Here is a 21,522-nt window from a genome sequence, read left to right as displayed (position 1 = left end):
AAATCTCCAATAGTATTATATAAAAATGTTGCAAGTATGAAAAATAAAGATTTTAAGCTACAAAATTCAGGAAAAATAACGAAGTAATTTCAAATTTCTTGTAGTTCATTATCTATATTACGACTTATATAAAGTTCAAGATACGATCTTGAAAACCTAGGATGCATATCAATTTCCCGACAGAAGTTCTCTTGAGACACAACGCCTAAATACTCTCTTACCGTCAAGCGTTTTTGCCAAAGAACTAACTGGGAATTCAATCTTTCTGAATGAGGATTAAACATCTTAAAAGGTATTACTCAAAAACATGTTTTGTTAAATACTGGAACTATCGCTCACATTATGTTATAGCAAGAGTTCGAGGTTGCATACTTGCAAGTTCGTGCATGTTTCTTAATAATTTATGATTATCAAAAAGAATTAAATCATTACAGTTTTGTTTATAACTGACCTCTAACTATATATTGAGTTTTTCGTGCTTAAGCTCTACTTTGATATCTCGAAAATTGCAATATCATTCAGGAAATCCTCAGTGTCGTCGAGGTTTAGGTGTGGTATTTGTGCCCATCGTAAACCATTCAACAATGCTTTTGCTATAAAAGGTTGTAAGCACTGGTATTGTTCTGATTGCATTCGCCAGTACGTGACCTTGAAAATTCAAGACAATATTCCCCGAATTTGTTGTCCTGTTTCGGATTGTAGTGGCCTTTTGGAACCAGAACATTGCCGTTCCATCTTGTCTTCCAAGGTATTTGATAGATGGGGAGATGCAATACTTGAGGCTGTGGTTCCAGACTGTGATAAGTTCTACTGTCCCTGTAATGATAGTTCTGCACTTTTAGTCAAAGGTCAAGATTTTAAAGAAATTGTCAAATCGGAATGTCCTGTTTGCAAAAAGTTGTTTTGTGCAAAGTGTAAGGTTCCTTGGCATTCCAGAATTAAGTGTTCGGAGCATCAGAATTTACCCAAGGATGAGAGAGAAGATTTCATGCTCGTGCAACTTGCTACGAAAATGGGATGGACCCGATGTTCCAGATGTGGATTCTACATTGAAAGAATCGACGGTTGCTCATCTATTAGATGCAGGTAGGGCTGTTCACGAACCGAGCCGAGCCGAGTTTTGATCGAACAGAGCCGAGCTTTAATTTTTTTTCTGACGAACCGAGCCAAGCCGAGCTTTCTAATCGAACAAAAAACGTGTTCGAGTTCGAGCTCGTTAACTAACGAGCCGAACACGAGCTTGTTCGCGAACATAAACGAGTCGAGCCGAGCCAGAAAAAATTCTGGTCAACCGATGTTTGACTGTGAAAATAACTTATCAAATAAAATTTTTTTTTTTGAAAATTTGGTTATATCACTAAAATATATATATATCTTGACATCCATACGGTTGGATCGAGGAAAAATATTTTTAAAAAAATCGAAACACCAATTAATGACTAAACACTAGTTAGTGGTAATAGTCAAACTAGTACTTGACTGTTAAAATAACAAACCAAATAAAATTATTTTGGTCTGAAAATTTGGTTATATTATTAAAATATATTTATTTTGACATCCATACGGTTGGATCAATTAAAAATAATTTTAAACAAGTCGAGATACTAATACAGGACTAAACACTAGTTACTAATACTAGTCAAACTAATATTTGACTGTTAAAATAGCAAACCAAATAAAATTATTTTGATCTGTAACTTTGGTTATATCAATAAAATGTATGTATTATGACATCCATACGGTTGGATCAATATAAAGTATTTTTAAAATAATCAAAACAACAAATCATGACTAAACACTAGTTAGCGGTAATAGTCAAACTAATACTTGACTGTTAAAATAACAAACCAAATAAAATTATTTTGATTTGAAACTTTAGTTATATCATTAAAATATATTTATTTTGACATCCATACGGTTGGATCAATTAGAAATAATTTTAAATAAATTGAGACACCAATACAAGACTAAACATTAGTTACCAAGACTAGTCAAACTAACTAATATTTGACTATTAAAATAGCAAACCAAATAAAATTATTTTGATCTAAAACTTTGGTTATATCAATAAAATATATTTTTTATGACATCCATACGGTTGGATCAATTAGAAATAATTTTAAATAAATCGAGACACCAATACAAGACTAAACATTAGTTACCAAGACTAGTCAAACTAATGTTTGACTATTAAAATAACAAACCAAATAAATTTATTTTGATCTAAAACTTTGGTTATATCAATAAAATATATATTTTATGACATCCATACGGTTGAATCGATATAAAGTATTTTTAAAATAATCGAAACAACAAATCCGGATTAAACACTAGTTAGCGTTAATAGTCAAACTAATGCTTGGCCATAAAATAGAAAATCAAATAAAATTGTTTTTGATGTGAAACTTTGGTTATATCATTGAAATATATATTTTATAACATACATACGGTTGGATAGATGAAAAATATTTTTAAAAAAATCTTAACTAAAATATAATTATGAAGCTACATTTTAAAATTAGAAACTAAAATATAAAATTTCTAAATCACCTCAAAATATATCACATATGGTATGCAAAATTATCGTTGGAAGATAAAAAAAATACAGTGAAGTCGAATTTAAAAAAAAATCATACCTATATAAAAATATTTAGGATATATTAGAATTTTTTTGAATTTTAACGAACGAGTTCGAGCCGAGCTCGAGCCGAGCCGAGCCGAGCTCGAGCCGAGCCGAGCCGAGCTCGAGCCGAACAACCCAAAACTCGGCTCGAGCTCGATTTGCTTAACGAACATATTTTTCTGTTCGAGTTCGAGCTCGAGTTCGTTAACGAGCCGAGCCGAACGAGCTCTTAACGAGCCGAGCTCGAGCTTGTTCACGAACAGCTCGGTTCGTGAACAGCCCTAGATGCAGGTCTAAATTCTGCTTATTAAAATTTTGTTTAGTTCAAGTATGCGTATATATATGTTGTACAATTAGTGATCTCTTAGTGTGCTCACTTCTGAAAAAACCTCTATCATATATGTGCTCGCCTAAAACATACTTTTCTCACCGGTGATATATTTCTAAGCATCAAAACTTCAGACATCAATAATACGCATAGTTTAAGACCATAACAAAATAGCCGGTTCTGGCTCAGTGCAACAACTGCTAATGAAATGGACCTACTAATTTCATGAGTCCCATGAACAAATTGAGTAGTATCCAAAACCACCGCTCTGTACTTATCACCCCCGCTATATAGGTTATGATGTGTGGCTCTAGATGGTCTGTACGAGGTTGACTGAATATTCAAGATCAGAAGAAGCGTCTGAAATATAAGATTGCTTGTGAGTTATGTATTTAAGCTTTTGAGTGAAATCATAAGTTGACAAGGCTAACAAATCAAACAGATAGTTTTTAAATGTCAAAAATTAAAACATTTAAAATGCAGAATGTTGGAAAATCAAAATTAATAGTTATTTGAAACAGTTTATCATTTAAGAAGGATTTCCAAAACCATTTACTTGAAGTTAATTTTTTAGATCGTATTGATCAATGTATTCCACTTTTGTTTGGATATGATGCTCATCAGGTGTGGATATCCTTTCAACTACGGGTGTGGGAGTTATCGGTATACTGATTCAGAAGACGAGTATTCATCTGATCTGGATGATGATTCCGAGAGTTCATCTGATCTGGACGATGATATTGGCTGCACATCTGATCCGCACAACCAACCCATGGGGGAATCTAATAATCTGAACAAACATTTTAGGCGGGAATCTGATTTGGACGTGGAAGACAGAGTGCAATTCTGGTCTGAACGTGATGTCTGCTGTGAAAACTGAAAGTGGCAAGCCCTGAATCATGGTAGGTATATTACGTTTTTTTATAATGCTCAGTTATTATTGTTACTATAATTTCCGTATCAGTGACCAAAATAATAGTGCAAACCATGTCTACTGGACCTCTTGAATTGCAGTTTTATTTTTAAGGTGTATAAAAGTGAGATTTAGGATAACCTGATAATATGATTACGGCATTGTCTCTGTGCACAAACCTGTCTTCTAAGAACTATAACTTACTGTTAGAAAATTAGGATTTTAGAGCTTAATTTAATTATGTTCTTGATGTTAATCCTAAAATCTAATGATTGCAAATTGTTCAATGATATTTGAACTTAAATTTTCATGTATGGTTTTAAGAATTTTCTTAATGAAATCCATATGAAATGAGAGTTGAAAGTAGCTTGGAAAAGCTTGGAAAATTTGAGAATGTTTGTTCCACATTGAAATAAATAAAGGGGGTTGTGTGCTTTATATGGTATTACCCACATGAGTAGTATACAACTACTAAGGTGTGTGATGGTCCATTGTGTTGTTGTGTGCTTCACGCGCGCACACACACGCGCGCCCCGCCCCGGACCGGGTCGGGTCGGGTCGGGTCGAAGGGCGATTTGGGCGAATGTCTCGGCGTCTCGCGTACGCGAGGCGACCTGGGCGAGGATTTTATTTATTTGAGAATTATTTTAATTCGAATTTATTTATCAGTGATTGGATTATTGGGCTGGGTTCTGAAATAGGCTAAGTAGTCTAAATATATTGAACCTGCAAATAATCTGATCTGTAACAAGTTCTGATATAAGAATCAGAACTTAAGAACTGATGAATAAAATCAGAACTTAACAAGTTCTGATATCAGAATCAGAACTTAAGTACTGATGAGTCGAATCAGAACTTAAGTACTGATGAGTCGAATCAGAACTTAAGTACTGATGAGTCGAATCAGATCTTAACTTAAGTTCTGATAATAATGTGGGTGTTAATGTGAAAAGCTGTTACAAATAATTTAAATTCAAAAGCTGTTCAGTTTTGATTTTTTCATTTATGAATTCAAAATCTGATCAGTTTTGATTTTTTCATTAATGGAGCAGTTTAATTCAGACATTAAGTGTGTGGACAGTTTCATTTTTCCTCTCCTATAAATAGAGGCTAAACTGAATGAATACAACACACTACATTCTCATCTCTTCTCTTCAACCTCTCTGCATTTCTCTCCCATAAGTCCTGAAGTGTTGATATTTTCCGGCGACTGAGGTGCTGGTCGAAGTGGAGGTTTTGTTGCTGCTGTTAACATAAACTCCGAGCTGTTTTATCCTGGTGGAGATATTGCGTACATCCCAAACGCAGCAGGTAGGGGGCAATAATCTCTTCAAGAGCAGCCAGGACTTCGAGCAAGGCCTGGTGACTCAGCTGTGATTATTTTCTTGGCATTTTGTATCTGTAAACCTTTATTTCAGTCACTGTTGAAAGCTATGGTTTCGGGTACATCTTTCTTTCTCTCTTCGTTATTTCAGTTACTGATTTTGTTTACCTGCATGTTTTGTTTTGTTAACTGTGGTCTTGGCCTAAACTTGTTAAATTCTTTATACACTTGCCTCTATGTTGCTATACTTGTTAGTGAGATTCTCAACATTCTTGAAGAGATTATTAGTTATTTAGAATTTAGCATAATGGTTAACGAAAGTGAGGTTATCGTTGGTGGTGGTAGCAGTTCGGGTGTAACTGCTGGGGCCATTGATTGGACCACCTATAGTTTCCCACAGGCTGTTGAACTAACCGGTTTACCGGAGAAATTCAACGGTGGCATTGGCTTTTCTCGCTGGCAGAAAAGGATGAAGTTGTGGTTGACTATAAAGGGTCTGTGGCCGGTTGTGGAATATGAGAAACCAGTAGTGGATCAAGAGAAGGCTGACACAGTTAAGGCTTTTACGAAGTGGGATGAGAAGGATGGAGTGGCTAGAGCGGCCATTCTTGCGGCACTAACAAACACTTTGTTTGATGTCTATTCTTCTGATGCCTACTCTGCAAAACTCTTATGGGAGAAGCTGGACCAGACATATAATACTGACTCACAAGGTCTAGAAAAGTATTCTGTGGCAAGGTTCCTCGAGTTCAAGCTGGTGGACAATAAGTCCATGACTGAGCAGGTGCATGAGTTCGAGATGATAGTGCATGCTTTGAAGGAGTCTGGAATGAATCTCCCGGAGAAGTTCAAGGTGATGAGTGTGATTGAAAAACTCCCGAAGTCTTGGGAAGAGTTCTCTCTCTCCCTGAAAAGACAGAAAGGAGAGATCACCTGGACCAACCTTATGCTGGACATCTCGGTACAAGAACAACACAAGTCCAAACAGGGACATGTGATGCCAACTGAACACGGTACCTCGAAGGTAAACATAGCAACTGTAGGACAAAAGAGGAAGGCTTTTGCTAAGAAAGCTAATAGTAATAAACCTAAGAGTGACAAGGACAAGGCCAAGAAACCCAAGGCAAACAAACCATGCTGGTCTTGTGGGCAGGTTGGGCACTGGAGTAAGGACTGCCCTACGAAGAAAGCGAAGAAAACCGAGGTAGCACAAGCAAATGTTGTGCTTGGAACCGCAAGTGGGCCTGTAGTGAACATGGTTGTTGGTGAGGCTACGGCTTCTGAAACCAACGTTGACCGGTATGTATCCTACAATCCTGTGATATTTTCTACCTATCTGTCAAATGAATGGTTGATAGATACTGGAGCTAATGTACATATTTGTGCTGATATTAGTTTATTTGTATCTTATCAACAGAGTCATAGCCTGACTGTGAAGATGGGGAATGCTAGTGCTGCTCAAGTACATGGAGTTGGAAACGTGGATCTGAAGTTCCTTTCAGGACGTATTCTATCTCTGACGAGAGTGCATCATGTTCCCGACATGCGTAGAAATATAATAAGTGAAAGCTGTTTAGTTTCTAGTGGTTTTGAAATTTCGTTCAAGTGTAATAAAGTAGTTCTTATTCACACTGGTACATTCTTTGGCAAGGGTTACTTGTCAAATGGTTTATTTGTTATTAATGCGGATCCCGTTGTGGGAAGTTTGAATAATAATGTTATTCCTACTGTTAATTGTATTGAATCCTCAAATATATGGCATGCTAGACTAGGTCATTTAAACTTTGGTGCTCTTAAGAACATGATGAACTTAGAGTTGATTCCAAAATATACCATAGAAAAGAATTCTAAATGTCAAGTATGTGTGTCTGCTAAACAGATAAGGAAACCTTTTCATAACGTTGTTAGGGATTCAGACTTGTTAGATTTAGTACACACTGATATTTGTGAATTTGGTGGTGTGTTGACCAAGGATCAGTTTAGATACTTCATTACTTTTATAGATGATAGTAGTAGATATTGTTATGTTTATTTACTTAGACATAAGGATGAAGCACTTAGTAAATTCATTATATATAAAACTGAAGTAGAAAAACAAACTAGTAAGCTACTTAAAAGATTGAGATCTGATAGAGGTGGTGAGTATACGAGTAATGCTTTTAATGAATTTTGTGCAAACAATGGTATAGTTCATGAAGTTACTCCACCATACACACCTGAGTCTAATGGGGTTGCTGAGCGAAAGAACAGAACATTTAAAGATATGATTAATAGTATGCTTATTAACTCTGGGTTGCCTAAATACATGTGGGGAGAGGCTCTAAATACGGCTTGCCATATTTTGAATAGAGTCCCTCTGAAACACATGGATAAAACACCCTTGGAGTTATGGAAAGGCAGGATGACTAGTCTTAAGTATCTTCGTGTGTGGGGGTGCCTTGCTAAGGTGCTTGTTCCTGAACACAAGAGAAAGAAACTAGGTCCAAAGACTGTTGACTGTATCTTTCTGGGCTATCTTGAAACCACTACAGCTATGAGATTTTTAGTGTTAAAATATGACATAGATGGTATAGTGGCAAACACGATAGTTGAATTTCGAGATGCGACATTCTTTGAGGATGTCTACCCTATGAAGACTGGAATACCTGAAACGACTTCTGAGGAAGATCCTACTCACACATCAAGTTCTATTCCTGATCATGTGGAAAAGATGACAAATGTGGGGGCGGAACCTAGTAGTAGCTCTATTCCTAAGGAATTAGAGGAACCAAGGAGAAGTAAGCGTGCAAAAATAGTCAAGGATTTTGGAGGTGATTTCATCACTTACAATATCGAGGATGAACCTTTAACTTTCCGGCAAGCTATGGATTCTTCTGAGTCAAGGCACTGGAAGGGCGCTGTCAAGAGTGAAATTGACTCTATTGTTTCCAATGGAACATGGGAGTTGGTTGATCTCCCTCCTGGGTGTTCTACTATTGGGTGCAAATGGGTCTTTAAAAGGAAGTTGAACCCTGACGGCTCAATAGATAAGTACAAAGCTAGACTGGTAGCTAAGGGTTTTAAGCAAAAGGAAGGAATTGATTATTTTGATACATACTCTCCGGTTGCAAGAATGGTAACAATCCGAATGCTTATAGCATTGGCTTCAGTCCATGGTCTTATCATTCATCAGATGGATGTAAAGACGGCTTTTCTTCATGGTGAACTTGAGGAAGAGATTTATATGGATCAGCCTGATGGATTTGTTGCATCAGGCAATGAAAGGAAAGTATGTAAGTTGATCAAGTCCATCTATGGCTTGAAACAAGCTCCCAGAGATTGGCATAAAAAGTTTGATGAAACTATATTGCCTTTCAGTTATAAGATTAATGAAAGTGATAAGTGTGTCTACACTAAAGTTAAAGGTAATGAGTGTGTTATCTTGTGCCTATATGTGGATGATATTTTATTGTTTGGAACCAATATTGAGATTATTAACGAGACTAAAGAATTCTTGAAAAGGCATTTTGAAATGAAGGATATGGGTGAGGCAAGTGTGATTCTTGGAATCAAATTGATTCAGTCCACTGAAGGAATAACCTTGACTCAATCTCATTATATAGAGAAATCTATACTTGAGAAATATGGTTATTCACAGTGTAGAATCGCTAGTACACCTTATGATTCGAAAGTTGCCCTTGTCAAGAATACTTCAGGAGTGCTTGTGTCTCAGTTAAGGTATTCTCAGATTATTGGGAGCTTGCAGTATCTTGCTAACTGTACTAGACCAGATATTTCATATTCTGTGTCTAAATTGGCGAGATATACAAGCTGTCCAAACAGAACTCATTGGGATGCTCTTGATAGAGTACTTAGATATCTAAAAGGCACAATGTACCTTAGTTTACACTACAGGAGATTTCCTGGTGTGCTTGAAGGGTACAGTGATGCAAGTTGGATAGCTAAGAAGTCTGGTTCCAATGGAGTGACTGGATACGTGTTCAACTTGGCTGGTGGAGCAATATCCTGGAAGTCAAGCAGACAGACTATTGTTACTCGGTCTACTTTTGAGTCTGAGTTGTGTGCACTTGATGCCACAGGGACGGAGGCTGAATGGTTACACGGACTTATGTCTGCAATACCTGTAGTAAGCAGACCGCTCCCTGCTATTGCTATTCACTGTGATAGTCGAACAACTATCGACAAGATTAGCAGTAAAAAGCATAATGCTAAAACTAAGAGACACATCCAAGTTAGACTCAAGTCTATAAGGGGTTTAGTGACTGATAGGATCATAGCTATAGAGTTCATAGGAACTCAGAATAATATAGCTGATCCTCTTACTAAAGGACTGGAACCTGCAGTGGTCCTTAAGTCAAGGTTGGGGATGGGATTGTCAACCCATCATAATTCATCAACAGTGGGAACCCAATACACATGAGAGGAGATCCCTTGAAGTGTATTCAATGGGTAATAACAAGCTGTAAGGATGAGTTGGTAGTACCTTTGCTACATAGATGATACTACAGTATCTGAATCTATCCCCTGTAAACCTAGAAGGTACTGACACTGCCAGAAAAGCAAGAGTGTTAAAACTCTGAATGGGATCAAGTCATTTGACGAGATAGAGGCAGTATATCTCTGGAGATGCCCAGCTAAGCGAATGTAATTGTGTGGTCGCAACTAGAGGATAGGGTTAATCCTTGAAGCATTCGACGAACAGGATCGAGACATGACCATTAATGTCTCAAAGCCGTAGATTGGCACCATAACCTTTGACTTGTCGTCGTCTATGGAATATGGTTATACTAAACGGATTAAGATTCAAGGTGAAACATTCCATCTGAGTCCGATAGCCATTGAAGTAGAGGAATTAGGAGGGTTCAAACCCGGAAGGGTACCGACTCTGAAAAACAAGTCATGATGGGAAATTGATCACATTTCTGTATGGATTTGTGGGGGATTGTTAGAAAATTAGGATTTTAGAGCTTAATTTAATTATGTTCTTGATGTTAATCCTAAAATCTAATGATTGGAAATTGTTCAATGATATTTGAACTTAAATTTTCATGTATGGTTTTAAGAATTTTCTTAATGAAATCCATATGAAATGAGAGTTGAAAGTAGCTTGGAAAAGCTTGGAAAATTTGAGAATGTTTGTCCCACATTGAAATAAATAAAGGGGGTTGTGTGCTTTATATGGTATTACCCACATGAGTAGTATACAACTACTAAGGTGTGTGATGGTCCATTGTGTTGTTGTGTGCTTCACGCGCACACACACACACACACGCGAGCCCCGCCCCGCCCCGCACCGCACCGGACCGGGTCGGGTCGGGTCGAAGGGCGATTTGGGCGAATGTCTCGGCGTCTCGCGTACGCGAGGCGACCTGGGCGAGGATTTTATTTATTTGAGAATTATTTTAATTCGAATTTATTTATCGGTGATTGGATTATTGGGCTGGGTTCTGAAATAGGCTAAGTAGTCTAAATATATTGAACCTGCAAATAATCTGATCTGTAACAAGTTCTGATATAAGAATCAGAACTTAAGAACTGATGAATAAAATCAGAACTTAACAAGTTCTGATATCAGAATCAGAACTTAAGTACTGATGAGTCGAATCAGAACTTAAGTACTGATGAGTCGAATCAGATCTTAACTTAAGTTCTGATAATAATATGGGTGTTAATGTGAAAAGCTGTTACAAATAATTTAAATTCAAAAGCTGTTCAGTTTTGATTTTTTCATTTATGAATTCAAAATCTGATCAGTTTTGATTTTTTCATTAATGGAGCAGTTTAATTCAGACATTAAGTGTGTGGACAGTTTCATTTTTCCTCTCCTATAAATAGAGGCTAAACTGAATGAATACAACACACTACATTCTCATCTCTTCTCTTCAACCTCTCTGCATTTCTCTCCCATAAGTCCTGAAGTGCTGATATTTTCCGGCGATTGAGGTGCTGGTCGAAGTGGAGGTTTTGTTGCTGCTGTTAACATAAACTCCGAGCTGTTTTATCCTGGTGGAGATATTGCGTACATCCCAAACGCAGCAGGTAGGGGGCAATAATCTCTTCAAGAGCAGCCAGGACTTCGAGCAAGGCCTGGTGACTCAGCTGTGATTATTTTCTTGGCATTTTGTATCTGTAAACCTTTATTTCAGTCACTGTTGAAAGCTATGGTTTCGGGTACATCTTTCTTTCTCTCTTCGTTATTTCAGTTACTGATTTTGTTTACCTGCATGTTTTGATTTGTTAACTGTGGTCTTGGCCTAAACTTGTTAAATTCTTTATACACTTGCCTCTATGTTGCTATACTTGTTAGTGAGATTCTCAACACTTACAACGTAACATTATGTATACTTCCATTTTTGTAGAACTTTGACCAACTAAAGCAGAGGAAAAAGAAAGGGGCTTAATTAAACAAAAGATATGAGTAGACTTGGCCACATGGGAAGACATAGGAAACGGTCTTTTGTCTTTGTTCTTCTTCATGTTACCTTGGAGAATATTCTGTTTTTCAATGACTTCGGAAGAGAAAGGAAAGAACTGTTGTGATTGTGATCATCAATTATTAAACAATGGTAATGCCCTTGTTTGATCAAATACTAGATTAGTGTGCAATTATCTCTGTTACTCTTCTTATCTGTAAGCAAACAGCACATATTGATTTTGTATACCTAATCTGTTATCTAATCACTGTCACAGATGAGAACAGGAGTTGTATAAAGCTCGCTTTGATGGTCCTTCTGGGAAAGGTTACTGAAGCTCTATTTGTTGGACAAGTAAAACTCGTTTGACATTACGACGTATATTACAATTTATAATGAATATATTCGTCTTCTCAGAGATGTTAGAAGAACATACGGTTAGGTAGTTGTGTTTCATATACCTAAAGTTATATTCTACTAATCCACTCTAAAATTATAGCATACGTCTTCTTTCTTAATATGAAAAAATTATTGGTTCAGAGGCAAAACATGTAGTCTTGTGCAGTGCGTCCCCCCGGCAGATGAGCAAGTCCTGATTCATAGAATATTCTGAAAGCTACATTGAATGTAATAATTTTGGTCTGTAGGATCAAACATGAGCATCTCCCATGCCCTGATTTGAATGTATCTTCTGAAGTCGATTTCTTCCACATGGTTGGTCTTGGCCTATCAGGATTCCTTTTCAGAATTCACAGTTCGTCAGTTTTAACCTGGGACGATAAAGGATAAACTCTCTTAATTAACCAGAGCATCCAATACAACAGCATAACACACTTTCTAGTTCTAGATAATATAGTAAAAATTAAAATTTGCAATTCAGTCTCAGGGAAAATAAAAAGATTGCAGCTGATGCACCATGCTATGCATCAGCAGTTTGTGAAATTGATCAACACTATTAGTACTGACATAATTTTACTGTCAAATTACCCTGCATTTCCGCATCCATTTACAAAAGGCAGATTATCCAAATTTACTCATTGATGAATTAGGCCAGATGTAATATCCCGTAATTTTTAGAATAAGAATAATAATTGAATAATAGAATAAAAAGTATTAAAATTGGATAAGGATTAAGATTTAGAATTGAGTTAGACTAATGGGCCTAAAATTTGGATCACATTCTAATACAGATAACTTGTAGGTTAAGATATAGGGTTTTGTAGCATTATAAATACACCCTATTCGTCTTCCTCGCCTTAATTAATAAAATTCGTAGGGTTTTATTCACATAAATCAGCAATCTTGTAAAATTCGTAGTAAATTCATCGTGAGTCGGAATTCAGTGATTCTGGACTTTTCGGAGAGGTCTTTTCGTTATCTTCAACTTTCGTGTTTCGTGTTTTCCAATATAACATCGTTTAATGGGTCAAAAAGGCTATATTCAGATCTGGTCAGGTTTTGAAGTAAGTTTTCGATCAATCTTGCTAGTATTTTCAAAATTGTGTGTTGTGCGTTTATATTTGATTATCAAAACTTGGGCTAAGTGATCATATATTTGATATTATTATGTGATATAGAATATGTATCGATGTGTATATGTGATGTCTAGACGATAATTTGAGATCTTTGATTTGTGCCATGGTTTGTGAAAATATCGAATAAGAACTTAGGACCGCAGTCACCGGATTGTAGTGACAGTTTTATGAAAATTTAGGACCGTTATCACCGGATTATAGTGGTCGTGACATGAATTATGGGTTTTGAATTATTGGTATTTATGTGTTATGTGTATTGTGTGTATCGAATAAGAATAAGAATAAGAATATGTATCGAAAGTGTTTGTTTCGTATATCGTATCGTATAGATTATCGTATTTTGTTATATGTGTTCATGTTACTTGGCCTACTAGTTGGATCGATTATTTCTTGCTGGGCTGTATAGCTCATTCTTACAATTTCAGGTTTCGTATGAGATTCGAGTTGGAAATCATTGGAGTTCGAGGATCTTAGTATGGGAGTAGATTGACTTTTGGGCTTCCGCTTTTAGCTGCGCGTTTGTAATAGACACATTTGTAATAGAATTTCGATTTAATAATTTGTTTTGTATTAGTTTTGGTTTAGAATTAATGGTCCGGATGTGCGGGCTGTTACACCAGATTATCCAAATTTACTCATTGATTAATTAGACCACTTCTTTACTGTCAAAAATATTGTCTATTTTAAACTTAATTTTAAAAAAAAAATACTCCACTTTTTTCTAAATGTTGTTTTTAAAAATACAGTTTACAAATTCTAGAACCTAATTTGTAATGTTCATTTCAAATTTGGAAAAGTTGGTTTATGTTACACTAGTTGTGTTTTTGTTTGCAACATGAATCAATTTTAAAATCAAACTTAAGATAATAAATAAAAGTTGTATTTTAGATTATATTTTTTGAAAATAAAGTTTGAAAAAAATACTTTTTTTAAAATTATCTTATGTAAATCATATTAAATTAAAATATTATTTCTAAAAATTACATTTTTTGAAAATTCAATTACATGCTAAGGATTAAGAGTACTATATAATATATGTAATTAAGTCCAGCCTAAATATATTCATTCTAATGCGCAAATATATGGAGTTATTACAAAACACATTTGCTTGATTAGTGCCATACATCAAGCCTAATTAATTACAAAGCTTTGACAATTAGAAAATAATAAAAATATAATTACCTAATCAATATTTCAGTTATAATGTTGAATCATAATTTAAACACTCCCTCTTGATTTAAAATTATAAAAATTATTAAGAAATTAAAACGATGGTGTACTCCCCTCATCAACCAAAAAGAATTAGAGTACTTCTCTTCACAAACATAGCATGGAGCACTTCCCTTCAAAATCGTGGAGCATTTCTCCCCATAAATGTGGAGCACTTCTCTCCGCAATACATTCTTGATGCATTTCTCACCAAATTTCATATATTATAAACTTTTTTAACTAATAAAAATAATTTATTATTCTGGAACACTTCTCTTCACGTCAAAATTTTCACTTACAATTTTAAATTAATTTTTTTCATGATCACATGTGACATGCCTTCTTTCTTATCTTAAGGACATGCTACAATTTGATACTTTTTATTATCGTATCCTCCTGGCCCTCTTTCGTATTCTTTCTCGCAAAATTATGTTGATCCATCTTTCTAGATTTTGATTTGATTCGGTGTTGGTTGTTTTTAAGAGGTCTCATTTCCCGCCCAAATTTAACTCTCGATTCATTTAAATCTCTGTTCGAGAAGTCATGATTATACACTAACCCGCATATCTCTTAAGATCATGGCCATGTTGACATGTTAACACTAGGGAGGGATATATATAATATTTGGTGGAAGTTTGATATTTCATTCATCTTAACCCTCAAATATACAGAATTATTACCAGACAGATTTGCTTGATTAGTGATATATATGAAGTCTAATTAATTATAAATCTTTGGCAATTAAGAAATAATAAAAACATAATCACCTGATCAATATTTTCGGTTACGTGAATCACAATCCCAACACAAAGACATGAAATGTATTGCAAACTCCATACTCTATATAAATTTCAATACAAATTAAACACTATTAACATGACATATATTGCAAACTCCGTATTATATAGAAATTTCAATACAAATTAAATACTACTAATATCGTAACATGCACAGTAATATCACTCTCTTTAAGTTAGAGCAGTAATATCACTCTTTTAAGTTAGAGTTATACCAGAGTAAGAAGAACTATTTATATTAAATTCTTACTTTTTAGAAAATCTAACATGCATATTATTCTCCTCAGAAGACTTTTTTGAGAAGCAGAGCATACTCTACTTCATTTGGAGTACCAATCCACCACCTTAGATGACGAACAAACGTCATTATAAAAGGTATATTTTGAATCTTTTTTCCTTCATTAGTAAAGCAGCAGTTTCATCCTTAGCATTTGATTCGTGAGTATTCAAATTTTTGTGTCTGATACTTCATCCTACAGGAGATGCATAGTTTCATCAAGTTTCTTATGTGGCATTTGTACGGAGAGTAAACCATCTAAGAAATCTTATGCTATTAAGGGTTGTAATCACTCTTATTGTTCGGATTGCATTCGCCAGTACGTGACCTCCAAGATCGAAGACAATCTTATCCGAATTACTTGCCCTGTTTCGGATTGTTACCGCTGTTTGAAGCCCGAACATTGTTCAAGAGGATATTATGCTCATGCAACTTGCAAAGAATAACAAATGGAGCCGGTGCCCCAATTGCAAGTTCTATGTTGAAAGAATTACAGGTTGCTCACATGTAAGATGCAGGTTTGAATTCTACTCACGTACAATCACGTAGATGATGATTGCTTTGTAATAATTTCCCTTCAGCCTGTAATGAATCCCCACAAGAAAAATTGCAGGCCTTTTTCCAACATTTCTCCCTTATAATATATCTTAACATTTCTCGTAGGAAGGGCCTACGCCAACCGTAAGTATGTTTATATCTATGGTTGTCATATGCCCCCTCTATGATTTTATTCATTATCCTACTTTATACAGGGTCCAACCATTACCTCCTCTTAGCTAAAAATCCTATGTAGCACTCAGATATAGATATTAGGTAAAAAAAACACCACTCCAACCACACCTGTTAGCAAAAAAATTAGATATCATTCATCTTGTCTTCTATATTTATTAATCTTCCACGTTAGATTTATTTCATGTTTAAACCTAAATCTACACATTACTACTACACATACACATTAATACATGTATATATTTATATAATATTTAATACATAAATATTAAAATTATTATTTTATATATAATATTTTTAATTTATATAATATTAAGTGTGAAAATATTATTCTCTTATTATCAAAATTTATTAATTATTTTTAACAAACAATATATATATATATAATACAATATATATTAGTAATTTTTTATTTAAAATTAATATTTATATGTTATTATATTTTCAGTTGTAATAATTATTAACTTACAATTATATATTTTATTCATGTATTAAATTAAGTATTAAATAAATTTATTTTATTATATACTCCCTCCGTCCCTAAAAACGTTTCCTATTTGTGTTGGACACGTTTGTTGCACATTTTTTATTGTTAATATCTTTAAATTCGTATTAGTATTAAATATAAAAATTTCACTGTATTAAAGTACTGATAAATACGAATCCAACGAGATCACTCATGATTATGTTTGATATTATAGATTAGACGTAAATTAGTAATCAATCGCTTACCGTGAACAGTACTAAAAGTACAAAATGGGACGAAAGGAGTAAAGTTTATATATATACATACAAATCTGAAAAATAGGAATAAAACAATATTTTTGAATATAGCTAATAATTATAGCTACTACCAATGGAGTGCATGGTCTTACAGATTCAATAAAATTTTACATATTCCTGATTTGACAACACACACAATAAAATCACCAAAAACTCAGACCAATCCCTAAGGATAAAATCCCACACCTAAAATTTAATTATCGGTGGACTTCACTTAAATGACTTACAAGTTGAAAAAACATATTTAATTTTGAATTTATAAATTACTTATAATATATTTCGAACAAAAAATTGACGATTTTTTCCTTTATCGATTTTAATCGTACTTATGACGGTACCTGACTACTCCTAATCATCTTAGAAAAAAATGTTCTCAGGTGCGGACACACTTTCTGTTACAACTGTGGAGGTCACCTAGGACTGGTTTACCATATCTGTATAAAATCCTAGCACAGAATCATGGTAAGAATCGTACAATCTCCTTGTTTAGTCTGCTGTATTACTGAACAATGGTTTCTTTCCTGACAAGTCAGAACAATTATTATCGGTTTACTCTAGTATACAAATTTACAATTGGTTCAAAAAAAAATTACAGTGCAAGATATGTTTATTGGATTTCTCGCTTGCATTTTGTTGGATTTTGACTAAAATAAACATATGTCCCAAAAACATGCCTCAGTTCGCTGATACATGTTCAACTTAAATTTTATTTTTTGATATTTATTACAAAATTTTTCCTTATAATTATTTTCCAATTTTATATTATTTTTGGTTTGTAACCACAATGAAAATTAGTTTCTTGTTCGAAGGGTTAAAAGAACCAGATCTAGAGACTATTTGGATTTATTTACAAAGTTATTATTATAGTTTAAAAGGTAACTTATTCATTTTAAGCAAAAAGCTGATTATATATATAACTCCAAGAGAATAACGAGTACCTGTTGTGAGAGAATTTGATAAAAAAATGATTAACATGATTTGTGGATTTTTTTCCCGGTAATATATTAATTTTGAACCTAAAAAATACTCTTATTTTATCATTGATATGTTTCTTTAACGTATTTTCTAAAGCTCGGATCGTTCACCCTTATTTTCGAAACTTGTCTTTACATTAACTACCAACACCTTATAAGTTTTCAAAATTTGTCAAAACTTATAATGTAATATATTACTTTCCTATAAGACAAAGACACTTTTTTTATATAATTGAACACACATCCAACTCTTAAACTCGCTTATCTAAAGATTAAAAAACGCTTGTAAAATAAAAAAAAGGTTATTGTTATTCAATTACATGGTGAGACTTGAGAGCACGATACGTAACAAAGTCCTGCTGGCACATAGAAGACATGGCATGCATTGCAAATTCGAGGTTAAGAAATTTGGATACAAGTCTAATTCTAACATACACGAGTAAGATAACTCATAATTTAGAGTTACACTTTAGTAAGAACAGTTATTTATAGTCACTCACTACTACTAGTTCTAGGAGTTTAAGAAACGATCTTAAAAACCTATCGTGCATTTTATTCTCGCAAGGATAGGTTTGGTTTGCAAGACGGGGCTTCATTTGGAGTATTAAACAACCTTCTTAAATGGGGAAGAAACATAATAATTATTTTAGGTAACTTTTTTGAATCATTTCTTTCTTATTAAGCATTAGGATCATCCTGACAGATGAGAAAGCTCTAAAAAAATTTGAATCCTTTCTTTCATATTAAGCATGCAAGCCTAATTATTTTAAACAAATAATAAAGTATTTGGATCATACATTTGAATGCATATAACTGAAGATTCTTACAATATCCTGCAGAAAATACACAGTTCCATCAACTTTCAGGTGTGACATTTGTACGGATCGTAAATCAACCGCTAAATCTTTTTCTATAAAGGGTTGTAATCACACTTATTGTTCGAATTGCATTTTCCAGTACGTGAACTTTAAGATTCAAGACAATCTTATCCGACTTACTTGCCCTGCTTCTGGTTGTTACCGCAGTTTAAAGCACGAACATTGTCGTTCTATCTTGCCCCCCAAGTTGTTCGTTGATTGGGACAAGAAATTACGTGAGGATGCGATTCCAGTTCGTGATAGGCTCTACTGTCCCTATAAACTCTGCTCTGCACTTATGGTTAAAGGTCCTAATTTTAAAGACATTATCGAAAAGGTATGTTCTGGATGCCATAAGTTGTTTTGTACAAAGTGTATGGTTCCTTGGCATGCTGGGATGAATTGTGAGGAATTCCAGAAGGTACATGTGGATGAGAGGGAACAAGAGGATATTATGCTCATGCAACTTGCTAAGATTAATAAATGGAGCCGCTGCCCCAATTGCAAGTTCTATGTTGAACGAAATTTAGGGTGCTCACACATGTGTTGCAGGTCTACTGAATTCTACTTGCATACGATTCTCCTTGTTGGTTATGTTTGTATATCGTACTTGTAATATCGATCTTTGGGGACTTTAACTGATTCTGGAAAAATTGAGTCGTACCTGTGGTGAAATAGAACTTGGAGACACTAATTTTTACATATAGTTTATGAGAAAAAGTTCAAGTAGCCCTAGTTAAGAAAATTCTCAGTTGATAATGTTCACAAGAATAACAAATTGGCTTTGCAGCCGGTGCTATTACACTGAACTGGTCTAAATTTGAGAGTTCTATCAGATATTGGTTTTCTGATCATACTTATGACTGCTAATATTTCAGGTGTGGATACGTTTTCTGTTACAACTGTGGAGGTTATCTGGAACGTGGTCATGACCTAATCTGTACAAAAGCTCCGCGTTAAATCATGGTAAGTATCTTGCATTATCTTAATAAGCTCGTAATTTTTTTAGCCTGTAGTGCCCAATGGTTTGTTGGATTAGAACAATATTTATCCCAGTATCGGTCTCTTCACAAATTTCTAATTGGTGACTAAAAGTCTAAATAACTAAAATAACAATGCAAGACAAATCTATAGGATTTCTTCACTTGCACTTTGTTTTTTAGGAACACCTGATAATCTTGTTGTTCACAGGTATTTACCTACGCAGAAAACTTGTCTTCTGAGAAGAACCTTGCCTATGTTACATTATATATAGACAGTTAGTAAAGAACTTTGAATCAGCATTAACCTTGACATGTTGCATATTAAACTAGTGCCTGGAATTCGGACACTAGAGATGTAAGTTCACAAACAGATCATAGATGGACTTTATTAGAAAAAGAATAGATGAGAAAGAGATCAGTTTCCCTCTTATAGTATAGTAATGTAATATGTTGTTGCTACTGTTTAGGTTCCTTGTTGCTGTGGAGTATGTGGGGCTGTTGATGCCTGCTGCTATTGCAAAGCATTAGATGCAATTCTGGAGTGCTGGTCGTTCTGCATCATTTAAAATATGGTTACTCAGACATTTATATGTTAAATTTAGAATTAAAAAATTTAAACTTTTTTAAGTATCTGCATAATTCTTTATCTGCTTATATAACAGAGATAGCCAGATAGGTTATTGGTGGACTTTTAGTAGAATGAAATGTTAACAGAAAACAGGGCATTGTACTTATCATCACATTGAAGTTCGGCTGTCATTGCATGTCCAAAAAAATAATGCTACGGACTGAGGCAAAAAAAAAATATTACAAAAAAGTATTAAATGGTATAATATTAGTGAATGTAAGGTTCCATTTTCATTTAGGAAAAAAAGTTTAACAAATATTTTAGGAACTAATTTTATATCCCTAAATATTTCCAAAAATCCCCGTTGGAGGATAAATTTTTGATGAAAAGGATAAATTATTGATGGAAAAGATCTGAAACAATTCATCTCAATTTAAATCCACCTAGTCTCATACACACAATGAGTCAATGACATAACCTTTGTTTTTCTGAACTATTATACTAGTTAGTAATGATATCTGAGTAATTCCAATAATAATCTTAATTTTTCTCTAACAATAATATAAAAACTCAACTCTCAACTATTAAAAAGTTAAATTTTAATTTATTCTCCAATAATTTTCCTCGACTTTACTCTCCATTTATTATTTATTACTTAATTATGTAAACATGAACAATTCGAAAATAGAGAAATAAGTATAAAAATGAGTGCACTAATCTCTTCGCATCTTAAAATAGGTCAAAATCCCGATGAAATCGGACAATATCAGATGTGTCACCGGAAAAACTAGAATATCGGCGGAAACTTAAAGAATTAATTGGAACGTCGTTGTTTATTTGTATATATATAGAATGCAATCTGCTTTTGAAATTATAAAATAATCATGTTTAAAATATTAATATTTTTATTTTGCTGATTTTGTTTTATCAATTGTTTATTTATTTTAATATTTTCACACTCAAATATATATTCATAACAAAATAATATGTATATATGTTTGTATATAGATAATAATGTATAAATATTATAAATTTAATATTAAATTAAATTCGATTTATTTCCGATTTATCATTTCCATAAATCTCCAATTTATCATTCAGCAGCTCCACTGATTTAGTCTAATTAGCCATTTCTGTAACTTTGGTTAGGAGGGAGCATATCTTCGTCACAAAAAGTAAATGATGCTTTAAGTGTTTTTTTTTTTGACT

At 34.0% G+C, this 21,522-nt stretch overlaps 2 protein-coding genes across 2 annotated transcripts; both read left to right on the top strand.

Annotated features, from left to right (window-relative positions):
* The first annotated feature begins 269 nt into the window (after positions 1–269).
* Positions 270–3,831, top strand: LOC141691375 (E3 ubiquitin-protein ligase RSL1-like). The gene is made up of 3 exons (XM_074496100.1): positions 270–292; positions 523–1,086; positions 3,576–3,831. The coding sequence occupies exons 1-3, from the start codon at positions 270–272 to the stop codon at positions 3,829–3,831; spliced, it is 843 nt and encodes a 280-aa protein (XP_074352201.1).
* Positions 3,832–18,490: 14,659 nt separating this feature from the next.
* On the top strand, positions 18,491–20,409 carry LOC141689059 (E3 ubiquitin-protein ligase RSL1-like). Its single transcript, XM_074493232.1, has 4 exons — positions 18,491–18,555; positions 18,745–19,314; positions 19,641–19,728; positions 20,213–20,409. The coding sequence occupies exons 1-3, from the start codon at positions 18,527–18,529 to the stop codon at positions 19,720–19,722; spliced, it is 681 nt and encodes a 226-aa protein (XP_074349333.1). The 5' UTR covers positions 18,491–18,526; the 3' UTR covers positions 19,723–19,728; positions 20,213–20,409.
* The last annotated feature ends 1,113 nt before the right edge of the window (positions 20,410–21,522 follow it).

This window comes from Apium graveolens, chromosome 10 (assembly GCF_009905375.1).
Source record: "Apium graveolens cultivar Ventura chromosome 10, ASM990537v1, whole genome shotgun sequence".
NCBI classification, from domain to species: Eukaryota; Viridiplantae; Streptophyta; class Magnoliopsida; order Apiales; family Apiaceae; genus Apium; species Apium graveolens.
Note: the sequence above shows the minus strand (reverse complement) of the source record. Positions and strands in the feature narration are given on the sequence as shown.